The following is a 12,302-nucleotide window of genomic DNA, read 5'->3' as shown; positions in this document are numbered from 1 at the left end:
GCATAAATTTTCAACTTATTTGGGTAAATACCAAGGAACACTTGATATTTTCTGCCATTCTATGGCCTCTCTTCACGTTCTCTTGGCAGTGTCTTTTGCAGGGCAGAAATTTTCATTTTAAATTTCTTTCCCTTTTCTGCTCAAAAGTTTTGGTTTTCCTGGGTTTGATAACATTTTTGGAGAGGGGAGTACTTGTTTACCTACATGTTTATATATCGTTCAACCCATATTCTCCCCTACTTGTGTAAATGTCTCCAAAATTCAAAGACATTAGGTATTCTATCAATTTCATCTTCTTGAAGCAATCTCTTCTCTTATTTCAGTGTTAACTGCGAGATTCCCTTCTGCTCTCTCTTATGTTCAATTCCTATTTCCTGGAGTCCAGATGTTACTCTTTTTTTTTTTTTTTCTTTGAGATGGAATCTCACTCTGTCTCCCAGTCTGGAGTGCAGTGGCATGATCTTGGCTCACCGCAACCTCCGCCTCCCAGGCTCAAGTGATTCTCCTGTCTCAGCCTCCTGAGTAGCTGGGATTACAGGTGTGTGCCACCATGCCTAACTAATTTTTGTATTTTTAGTAGAAATGGGGTTTCACCATGCTGGCCAGGCTGGTCTCAAACTCCTGACCTCAGGTGATCTGCTTGCCTTCGCCTCCCAAAGTGCTAAGATTACAGGTGTAGGCCACTACGTCCGGCTCAAGTCTTACTCTTTATTGTTTTTCTTGTTTACTGTTTCTTGTTCTACTTGGTTTATTCCCTTACTTTAGTGGAGTACATCCTTCAGTAGCTTTCTCAAGAAAGGGTGCATAGGAGGTAAAATTTTTGAGTTCTTGCCAATCTGAAAATATTGTTTTTTCTACTCTCACTTTATTAGTAGTTTGGCTAAGTATTGAACTCTATGCTGAGGCTGGGCACAGTGGCTCATGCTTGTAATCCCAGCACTTTGGGAGGCCAAAATGGAAGGATCACTTGAGCCAGGAGTTCAAGACCAGCCTGGGCAACATGGCAAAACCCTGTTTCTACAAAAATTAAAAAATTAGGGCGGTGCGGTGGCTCACGCCTGTAATCCCAGCACTTTGGGGGCCGGGGTGGGCGGATCACAAAGTCAGGAGATCGAGACCATCCTGGCTAACATGGTGAAACCTCGTCTCTACTAAAAAATACAAAAAACTAGCCGGGCGAGGTGGCAAGTGCCTGTAGTCCCAGCTACTTGGGAGGTTGAGGCAGGAGAATGGCATGAACCCGGGAGGTGGAGCTTGCAGTGAGCTGAGATCCGGCCACTGCACTCCAGTCTGGATGACAGAGCAAGACTCCATCTCAAAAAAAAAAAAAAAAAAAAAAAAAAAAAAAAAAAATTAGCCGGATGTGGTGGCACTGCCTGTGGTCCCAGGTACCCAGGAGGCTGAGATAGGAGGATCACTTGGGCTCAGGAGTTTGAGATTGCAGTGAGACATGATTGTGCCACTGCACTGTAGCCTGGGTGACAGAGCAAAACCCTGTCTTTAATAATAGTAGCAATAATAATAATAATAGTTCTAGGCTGAAAATAATTTTCTTTTCTACTTTTGAAAACATAATTCCAGCAGGGTGCGGTGGCTCATGTCTGTAATCCCAACACTTTGGGAGGCCGAGGTGGGTGGATCACAAGGTCAAGAGATGGAAACTATCCTGGCCAATATGGTGAAATCTATTCTCTACTAAAAATACAAAAATTATCTGGGTATGGGGGCATGCGCCTGTAGTCCCCGCTACTTGGGAGGCTGAGGCAGGAGAATCGCTTGAACCTGGGAGGTGGAGGTTGCAGTGAGCCGAGACCGCGCCACTGCACTCCAGCCTGGCGACAGAGCAAGACTCCATCTCAAAAAAACAAAACAAAACAGAAAAACATAGTTCATTGTCTTCTCATTTCCAGGATTGCTGTTGAGAAGTCTGATGCCATTACGATTCTTGACGCTCTATACACTATTGGAGAATTTTCTTCTTGTCCCTGTGTTTTGAAGTTTACTGGTGATTGGCTTTGGCATGGGCCTGTTTTTAACCTTTGTTTTTGTTTGTTTGTTTGTTTGAGACGGAGTCTTGCTCTGTCACCCGGGCTGGTGTGCAGTGGTGCCATCTTGGCTCATGACAACTTCCACCTCTCGAGTTCAAGCGATTCTTGTGCCTCAGCCTCCAGAGTAGCTGGGACTACAGGTGCGAGCCACCACTGTCGGCTAATTTTTTTTTTGTATTTTTAGTAGAGACGAGGTTTTACTATATAGGCCAGGTTGATCTCAAACTCACGACCTCAAGTGATCCGCCTGCCTCGGCCTCCCAAAGGACTGGGATTACAGGCATGAGCCACTGCATCTGGCCTATTTTTATCCTTTGGATGGTCACTCCATGGGCTCTTTCAATCAGGAAACTCAGGCCCTTCAGTTCTAAGAAATATTGGAAACATTTCTTTGACTATTTCCTCTCCTCTGTACTGTCTTTCTGGAGCTCCTTTGTTCGGATGTGGGATGCCTGCAATGATCCTCTAATCCTCGTACCCTTTCTTTCCTATTTCCCATCTGTAGTAGTCATGGAGGTGGCTGCTTGGTTCTGCCTTCAAGAAAGAACTTTCAGGCTGGGCGTGGTGGTTCGCACCTGCAATCCCAGCACTTTGGGAGGCCGAGGTCAGTGAATCACCTGAGGTCGGGAGTTCGAAACCAGCCTGACCAACATGGTGAAACCCCACCTCTACTAAAAAATACGAAAATGAGCCAGGTATGGTGGTGGGCACCTTTAATCTCAGCTACTCAGGAGGCTGAGGCAGGAGAATGGCTTGAACCCAGGAGGCAGAGTCTGCAGTGAGCCGAGATTGCGCCATTGCACTCCAGACTGGGTGACAGAGAAAGACTCCATCTCAAAAAAAGAAAAAAAAAGAAAGAAAGAACTTGCTATTTGGATTTGAGGATTGCAGTTGGCTGACAGCCTTCAACTACAGTGTCTTTGAGATCTGCCACAGAATTTGAGCCAAGACAAACGTCTTGTTGGGCAGCTCCAGCCAATGACTGAGGACAGTGGGGACAGTGGGGACACTGGAGCTCCTCTCCTACACAATGTTTGCCCTTGAGCTCCTCCATGGGTTGGCCAAGACTGCTGGATCAACATCAAAGTCGCTGCCTAGCTCTTTAGCTCTTTTTACCTTCTTTTCTTTCTTTCTTTCTTTTTTTTTTTTGAGATGGAGTCTTGCTCTGTCACCCAGACTGGAGTGCGGTGGTGTGATCTTGGCTCACTGCAACCTCCGCCTCCCAGGTTCAAGTAATTCTCGTGTCTCAGCCTTCTGAGTAGCTGGGACTACAGGCACGTGCCACCATGCCTGGTTAATTTTTGTATTTTTAGTAGAAACAGGGTTTTGCCATTTTGGCCAAGCTGGTCTCGAACTCTTGACCTCAGGTGATCCACCCACTTCGGCCTCCCAAAGTGCTGGGATTACAGGTATGAGCCACCGAGCCTGGTCAATAGTTTTGATTTCTGGGCAACATACTGAGAATCATCTTCACCTACAAAGAAACCATTTTTAAAAATTAGCCAGGTTTGGTGGTGTACACCTATGATCTCAGCTACTCAGGAGGCTGAGGTAGGAGGATTGCTTGAACCCTAGAGGTGGAGGCTGCAGTGAACCCTGATCCCACCACTGCACTCTAGCCTAGTTGACAGGGTGAGACTCTATCTCTAAACAAAAACAAAACCCAAAAAACCCACAGAACTATTACCACTATATTTAGATATTTAAGAAAATACTATAACCATGAAACAAAAGCTAGATGCTATTTGACAGGGGGAGGGACCTCCAGGAATGAACAAAACTGTTTTTTAAAGATGGGGTCTCACTATGTGGCCCAGGCTGGTCTCAAACTCCTAGGCTCAAGCAATCCTCCCACCTCAACCTCCCATGTAGCTGGGACTACAGGTACACACCACCATGCCTGGTTAATTTTTACCTTTTTTAGAGACAAGGTCTTGCTATGTGTCTCAGGCTGGTTTTGAACTCCTGGCCTCAAGCAGTCCTCCCAGTTCAGCCTCCCAAAGTGCTGGGATTACAGGCATGAGCCACTGCGCCTGGCTGCAAGGACATTTGAGGATTTAAGCCCTTCTTACCCTAGTCCTTCTGGGGTTCAGCCCCAGCTTTACTCTCATTTCCAGAGGTACTTAGGCTATTAATGCCAGCACCTTTGGGGGATTTTGCAGTATAAATTATACTCGTTGGCCTGTCCTAACCCCAGTTTAGGGTTCACTTAAAGTGCAAATTCCTCAGCCTGCTAAGTCAGTTATTACCACGTGTTCATACCATCCAGATTCCAAAATGGTGTTGCTATTTTCTCCATTTTCATTTGATTAGTTCTCACTGCTTCATGCTGTGTTAGGCAGAACAATGGCCCCCTGCAAACGTCCATGTCCTAATCCCCAGAAGCCGTGAACATGTTACTTTCCGTGGCAAAAGGGACTTGGCAAATGTGATTAAGGTTAAGAAGCTTGAGAAGGGGAGATCAGTCTGGATAATTCAGGTGAGCCCAATCTAATCACATGAATTGTGAAAACCTTTCCCAGGTGTAGTCAGAGAAAGTGATACAGCCACGAATAGTGGCCCACACCTGTAATCCCAGCACTTTGGGAAACCGAGGCGGGAGGATCACTTGAGCTCAGGAGTTCAAGATCAGCCTGGGCCACATGGTGAGACGTCCCCGCCTCTCCCTGGCCCAATCTTTATAAAAAATTAAAAATTAGGCTGGGTGCAGTGGCTCAAGCCTGCAATCCCAGCGCTTTGGGAGGCTGAGGTGGGCGGATCACCTGAGGTCAGGAGTTTGAGAACAGCCTGGCCAACATGGTGAAACGCTGCCTCTACTGAAAATAAAAAAATTAGCCGGGTGTGGTGGTGCACGCCTGTAATCCCAGCTACTCAGGAGGCTGAGGCAGGAGAATTGATTGAACCCCGGAGGCACTCCAGCCTGGGCAACACAGTGAGACTCCGTCTGAAAAAAAAAAAATTAAAAATTAGCCATGGTATAGTGGCACATGTCTGTAGTCCCAGCTACTCGGGGGACTAAGGAGGGAGGACCACTTGAGCCCAGGAGGTCAAGGCTGCAGCAGGCCTGATTGGGCCATTGCACTTCTGCCTGGGCTACAGAGCGAGATCCTGTTGTTGTTATTGTTGTTTTTTTTTTTAAAAAAAAAAAAAAAAAAGAAAAGAAAAGAAAAAAGAAAGTGATGTGACGAGAAATCAGAGAGATGCTACCTTGCTGGAGGGAGGGGACCACAGGCCAAGGCATGCAGATACCTTCTGGAAGATGGAAAAGTCAAAGAAATGGGTTCTTGCCTGTAGCATCCAGAAAGCTCTTCCAGGAAGAGCTTCCTAGAGCCATCCTGTCAACACTTTGATTTCAGCTCAGTGAGACCTGTGTCAGTTTTGACATATAAAACCATAAGAATTAATTTGTTTAGTTTAAGGCAACTAAGTTTATGGCAATTTGTTATGGAAGCAATAAAAGACTGATGCACATACCTTTAAAAATCCACTCACTATCCTTTTTCTTTTCTTTCTTTCTTTTTTTTTTTAGATACAAGGTCTCTCTTTGTCACCTAGGGTGGAGTGCAGTGGTGTGATCATAGCTCACTGCAGCCTTGAACTCCTGGGTTCAAGCCACCCTCCCACCTCAGCCTCTCCAGTAGTTGGGAATACCCATACGTGCCACTATGCCCAGATAATTTTTAAAATTTTTTTTGTAGAGACAGGGCCTTGCTATGTTGCCCGGGCTGGTCTTGAACTCCTGAGCTCAAGTGATCCTCCTGCCTCGGCCTTCCAAGGTATTGGGTTACAGTCGTGAGCCGCTGTACTCAGCCTCACTATCCTTTCAATGGGGCTTTAGGATATAGAGAAGTTACATGTGTGTGTTCAATCTTCCTTCTTTAACCACATCAAACCTGGTTCTGTTTCCACCGCTTCATGATTGCATTCTTTTTTTTTTTTTTTTTTTTTTTTTATTGAGACAGAGTCTTGCTCTGTGCAGTGGTGCAATCTCGGCTTACTGCAACATCCGCTTCCCAGGTTCAAGCGATTCTTCTGCCTCAGCCTCCCGAGTAGCTCAGATTACAGGTGCATGCCACCACGCTGGGCTAATTTTTGTATTTTTAGTAGAGACAGAGTTTCACCATGTTGGCGAGGCTGGTCTTGAACTCCTGACCTCAAGTGATCCACCTGCCTCAGCCTCCCAAAATGCTAGGATTACAGGAGTGAGCCACTGTGCCAGGCTTCATGATGCATTCTTGTCAAAGTCACTCTTGACTTCTACATCACTAAATCTAATCTTTTTTTCTTTTTTAAAAAATTACTTATGTTTTTAATTTTAATTTTTATATTTTTTAGAGATAGGGTCTTCCTCTGTTGCCCAGGCTAGAGTGTAGTGGTGCAATCACTGTAACCTTGAACTCCTGGGCTCAAGCAATCCTCCTGCCCTGGCCTCCTCCCAAGTAGCTAGGACTACAGGTGCATGCCACCATGCCTGACTAGTATTTATTTATTTATTTATTTATTTATTTATTTATTTATTTATGAGACAGAGTCTCTCTGTCTCTCAGACTGGAGTACAGTCGTGCCATCATGGCTCAGTGTAGCCTCAACCTCCCGAGCTCAAGCAACCCTCCCACCTCAACCTCCTGAGTAGTTGGAACTACAGACACGCGCCATGATGCCTGGCTTTTTTTCTTTCTTCTTCTTTTTTTTTAAATAGAGATGGGGTCTCACTATGTTGCCCAGGTTAGTCTCAAACTCCTGGCCTTAAGTGATCCTCCTGCCTCTGCCTCCTCAAGTGCTGGGATTATAGCTGTGAGCCACAGCGCAAGCCCTATTTTTTTTTTCTCTCTCTAACTTTTTGTAAAGATGGGGGTCTCCCTATGTTTCTCTGGATGGTTTCGAATTCTGGGTTCAAGCAATCCTCCTGCTTTGGCCTCCTGAAGTGCTGGGATTGCAGGCATGCTCCAACGCTCCTGGCAGCTGAATCTAATCTCGTTTCCCTGGACTGTTCACATCTTTGAAGCGGGTGGACCACGCCTCCTCTCCGCAAGACACTTCCTTGGTTTCCGTGACTGCACATGCTCTCAGTTTCCCTCCCACTTTCCCAGCTGCTCCTTCTCTGCCTCCCTCGCTGGCTTCTCCTCCATATGATCTCAATACCGCGGAGTCCTCAGGGCCCCATCCTGGAGCCTCTTCCCTCCCCTCTCTCCTGTGAGAGCTCATGGCTCGAGACACCATCTGTTTACCAATGACCCGGGAGTTCCGCCGCCAGCCGAGAGGCTCCTCTTCTGAACTCCAGACTCTCATTATGATGTCCTCTCTTGACATCTTCACTTGGACATCTCACCTGCTTCTCAAATGGAAAATATCTGTGACAGGACTTTTTTTTTTTGAGATGGAATCTCGCTTTGTTGCTCAGGCTGGAGTGTAGTAGTACGATCTCCGCCCACTGCAACCTCTGCCTTCCAGGTTCAAGCTATTTTCCTGCCTCAGCCTCCCTAGTAGCTGGGACTACAGGTGTGTGCCACCATGCCTGGCCAATTTTTATATTTTTAGTAGAGACGAGGTTTCACTGTGTTGGCCAGGCTGGTCTTGAACTCCTGACCTCAAGTGATCCGCCCACCTCGGCCTCCCAAAGTGCTGGGATTACAGGCATGAGCCTGTATTCTTGATGTTCTCACCAAGCCTCTTCCCTCCGTCGAATCTGCCAATCATCCATGCACCTCTGTAATCCCCAAAGCCCAGATCACCCCGGGTTCCCTTCCTCCTCTAACCCATCAGAAAATTCTGTGGATTTGTCTCCAATGTTTGTTTTTACTTTATCTTTGTTTTTAGAGACAGGGTCTTGCTGTGTCACCTAGGCTGAAGTATGGTGACACAATCACAGCTCACTGCAGCCTCAGATTCCTGGGTTCCAGCAACCCTCCCACCTCAGCCTCCCGAGTAGCTGGGACTACAGGCCCATGACACCATGCCCGGCTAATTTTAGAATTTTTCTTTTGTAGGGATAGGGTCTCATTAGGTTGCCCAGGCTGGACTGGAGCTCCTGGGCTCAGGCAATCCTCCATTTTTGGTCTCTCAAAGTGCTGGGATTATAGGTATGAACCACTGTGCCCAGCCTCCTAAATATGTTCAGAAAGCACTTTCTTACTTCCCCATCTCCAAAGCTGCCCACCACCATGACCTCTACGTTGGTGTCCTCTATTCATTCTGGCCTATCACCATTGATTCTCCCAAGCATAGCCTGAAATATCCTTTAAAATGTCAATCAGATCATACAACTTCCCCCATTTAAGAGCTCTCAAAGGCTTCCCAATTCCATCTGGAACAAAATCCATTCTCCTCACCATGGGTGCCAAGGTCTGCGTGGCCTGGCTGTTACTGTCCCTCATGCCCTGCCTCTTGTCACTGTCCCCATCATTTGCTCTGCCTCGGCCACACTGAGCCCTCTCCATGCCCCTGCCTACATGTTGCTCTCAATTTGCTTTGCCCAAGCTGCTGTTACCACCCCTCTCCCCACTGCTGGCTCCTTCTCATTCTCTAGGTTTTAGATTAAATGTCTTCACCTCCCTGTTTACCGTATGCAAAGCGGCTGTCTCCACCATCCCTGGTAATTTCCTTCACAGTGGGCTTTGAACCTTGACAATTTGTTCACTTGTGTTTTGTTTGACTCCCTCATTAGATATAAACCCCATGAGAGCAGGGATAGTATTTTCAGTCCAGTTTCTGGTGCTAGCCCACAAAAGCTATGCAATGAAATTTGTTGAGTGAATGAATGAATGAGCACATTGGGCATCTATTATGTACTGGATGCTTTCATGTAGACTGGACTACATTTCCCAGCTTTTCTTGCAATGAGCTGTTCTGGCCAATGCATGTGGGCAGAAGTAAAGGAGGCCATTTCCAGCTTTGCTTCATTAAAACCTCATGTGTGGTCTCCACTCTTGTTCTTCATCTGCAAGCTGGATGCAGAAAGATCCAGCAGTGGCCATGGGTGACGATGGAGTCACAAGATGAGAGGAGCCTGGATCCCTGAAAGATCACATGGAGCAGAGTCTCCTCCATCACCACCCCCTGCCAACACACACACACACACACACAGAACATAAGGCTCTTCTGTGTTGAGCTATTAAGATTGCCAAGCTTATTTATTCCAACAGCTTGGCTCACCTTAATTAATACATCAAAACACCAGATGTAGGTGGCTGGTGAACATCACTGTGGGTGATGCGTTTGCTGACAAATTTTCATCAAATGCAGATGTGTTCTCTGTGGGGCTGTCTCTTGCATCGTCCCACAACAGAAGCCGAGGGCACAGTGCTCACACCTCTATTATAGCACATTGCGCTGTCTATTCGAGCCTGTGTTGTTTTGTCATCACTAGGCTGCAAGCCCCTCCAGGAACATGGCTGTGTCACATTCATTGCAGTGGTCTCAGCATCCAGTCCGCAGGGAGCCTCAGGGGAAATGTACTGAATCCACAAAGGAGTGAACTGGTCACCTGCCCTGCTTCGTTGCCTTTCTTTCCCTACAAATGCCTGAGAAAGTCCAACTCTTTAATTTTACAGAGACCCAAAGAGAAGTGACTTCCCCAGGATCACACAGAAGCGGGATGCACCAGAATTAGCCTGCCCGGGGCTATGAAACGTGGCAGCCAGCTATTCTAGGAGTGAATCCTGGAGCCTACCAGGGGCTGGAGCAAGGCTGGGAGAGGCGGGGCAGGGTTGGCTGGGGGCAGCCACAGATTTCTCTAAGTCCCCAAGGTGACCCCACCCAGCCTCACTGCCCCACTGCCCCTCCTCCAGCAGCAAAGAAACACTCCAGAGCCTTCTGTCCCACCCTCCCCAGCCAGCACTGGCTCCTGCAGCCTGGGCGGACGCATCACTCAGTATTTTTAGCTTCACCACCTGGCACCTGTGGTCACTGTCTCTGCCCAGCCTGGCCTTGTCCCCTCCCAGGTCTTAAAGGGCCGGAACCTACCAGCTAGAAAGGAGACCAGCTCCTGCAAACATAGGCTACCATACTCCCAGGGCAGGAGGCGGAGAGATATTCCCTACAGAGTCCCCAGAATCAGAAGTGGGAGATGAAGGGATGAGGGAGGAGGGGGCAGGATTTCACAGCTGCCAACCCTAAGGCCTGTGCCTGTCTCTTTCTGGGGCTTCCCAAATGCTGGTTTGCTTAAGTTGTTCACCTGGAGGAAACTGATCAAAATTACACATCCATCCTAAGGCCTGAAGCTGCAAAATCTCCGAGGCAGGGTCTGGGAGTGTAGTATTTTTTAACAATTCAACTCAGATTATTCCCATGCCCTCTCTCTCTCTCTTTTTTGAGACAGGGTCTCGCTCTGTTGCCTAGGCTGGAGTGCAGGGGCATGATCATAGCTCAGTGCAGCCTCAAACTTCTGGACTCAAGGGGTCCTCTTGCTTCAGCCCATGGAGTAGCTGGGACTACAGGTGCATGTCACTATGCCTGGCTAATTGTGTGTGTGTGTGTGTGTGTGTGTGTGTGTGTGTGTGTGTTTAGATGGGGGGGGGTCTCACTATGTTGCCTAGGCTGGTCTCGAACTCCTGAGCTCAAGCTATCTACCCGCCTTGGCCTCCCAAAGGTCTGTGGTTACAGGTGTGAGCAACCACACCCAGCCTGATGCCCTGTCTTTCAATGTCATATTCGTTCATTCATTCATTCATTTATTCATTCAACAAGCATTTTGTGTGTTCACGATGAACATGGGGTTCTATCATGAGACCATTGCTTTGGAGTTCAAGAAGCCCTTCTGCATCTATTATTCCCTTGCCTCTCCTCACTTGCCCCTGTTTTGCCTCGAGTCTTCTCCATTGCTTGCTCCAGTGCCTGTGGGTCAGGTCCCCGGCTCAGCGTCCAGGCCCTCTGTGATCTGGCCCCGTTCTGCCAGCCTCATCCCCACCATCCACACTTCATTTCTTGTTTGCACCAAGCCTTCCCTCTTGCCGTTCCCACTGCCTGCGACGCCCTTTCCTCAGCCTCTCTCGCCCCTGGGAGGGCACTTGCATGTTAAGACAGACCTGGTGGGCCTCTGATGGCTCCTGTGGGCAGAGGTGGTCCGTCTTGCCTCCTAACTTCCCAGGCACTGTGCAACCATGCCCATCAAGATGCCCACTACTCTGTGCGGAACTGACCTGTCTTCTCTTTTGTCTCTCCTAGCAGGCTGCGACCCTGTGAGCCAGGTTCCAGTCCCCAGCCCGGGCCCTGGCAGTCTGTGGGTGGCCAGTCACTGTGTTGAATGTTAAGCTGACAACCATAGCAGGGAACATCCTCCTATTTCACGAACGAGGAGACAGAGGCCCATGGAGTGGGAACTGTGGACCCAGAGTCCAACAGAGAAAGTCAGGGAGGAACCCGGCCCCGGCTGCAGGAGCCCACGCCTGGCCCGCTTGTCTTGCAAGGGTCCTGGAGGGGAAAACTGGCTTGGCCCACGCCTGCCCTTCTCCCCACCCAGGGCAGGGCAGTGCTGACTCAGACAGTGATGGAGGCACAGGCAGGCTGGGCTGGAGCAGAGGTGACCCCTGTCTCCCCTGCAGATCACTCCCAGAGCCTGTGGTCACAGCTTGGATAATGTATTTGGCTGGAGCCTGGGTTTCCCTGCAGGTGGGGGTGGGGAGAGCTGGCTAAAGGAACAATGGTCTCTAGGGCATGAACTCCTACTGGGCCCCAGGCACAGCCCTTCCCGCCACATAGCTATGCAGAACTCACACCTGCTCCCACAAACATGTACACAGGCTCACAGTCACACATGGTCACCCCCAATACCCAGTCACGCAGCCACACAAACCATTCTCTCTCTCTCCCTCTCTCTTTTACACACACACACACACACACAAGCAAATACACATGCACACATTTTCACTTAAGAATTCAACAAAGATGGAACACCTGTTAGGTGCCACTGCAGTGCAGGATGGAAAGGTGGCTCTCAGGTTGGGGTGGGACAGGGACATCCAGGAGGGCTTCCTGAAGGAGGAAATGTTGCAGCTGGGCCTGGATGGAGGAGAACGAGGAAAGAGAAGTCTGGGCAGAGTTTCACTGGAGGTGAATATAGGGGAACACAGTGAGATGAGGCGGGGGATGTGGGCCCCAATCACGCAGGTCTTGAATGCTCAGCCGAGTGTCAGCTTCATCCCATGGGAGCTGGGAGCCATGGAGGGCTCTGAGCAGGGGAGGGACATGCTCACTGTGGAAGAGGACGTGAAAGCCACTCTGGGGCCAGGGTAGGGGAGATAGGGAGGAGGCTGTGGC

At 48.7% G+C, this 12,302-nt stretch overlaps 1 protein-coding gene across 2 annotated transcripts in view; it reads right to left on the bottom strand.

Moving 5' to 3' along the window:
* SBK1 (SH3 domain binding kinase 1) overlaps positions 1–12,302 on the bottom strand; it is a 66,751-nt gene that overhangs the window by 53,332 nt on the left and 1,117 nt on the right. Inside the window, exon 2 of one of the 2 annotated variants that reach the window (XM_030925347.1) lies at positions 11,940–12,044. The exons of the other annotated variant lie outside the window; for it this stretch is intronic. Coding sequence (XP_030781207.1) covers positions 11,940–12,044 — 105 coding nt within the window. The remainder of the gene's footprint in view (positions 1–11,939; positions 12,045–12,302) is intronic. 2 annotated transcript variants of the gene reach the window in all.

This window comes from Rhinopithecus roxellana, chromosome 20 (genome assembly GCF_007565055.1).
Source record: "Rhinopithecus roxellana isolate Shanxi Qingling chromosome 20, ASM756505v1, whole genome shotgun sequence".
NCBI classification, from domain to species: Eukaryota; Metazoa; Chordata; class Mammalia; order Primates; family Cercopithecidae; genus Rhinopithecus; species Rhinopithecus roxellana.
This window is presented reverse-complemented; position numbering and strand designations above follow the sequence as displayed.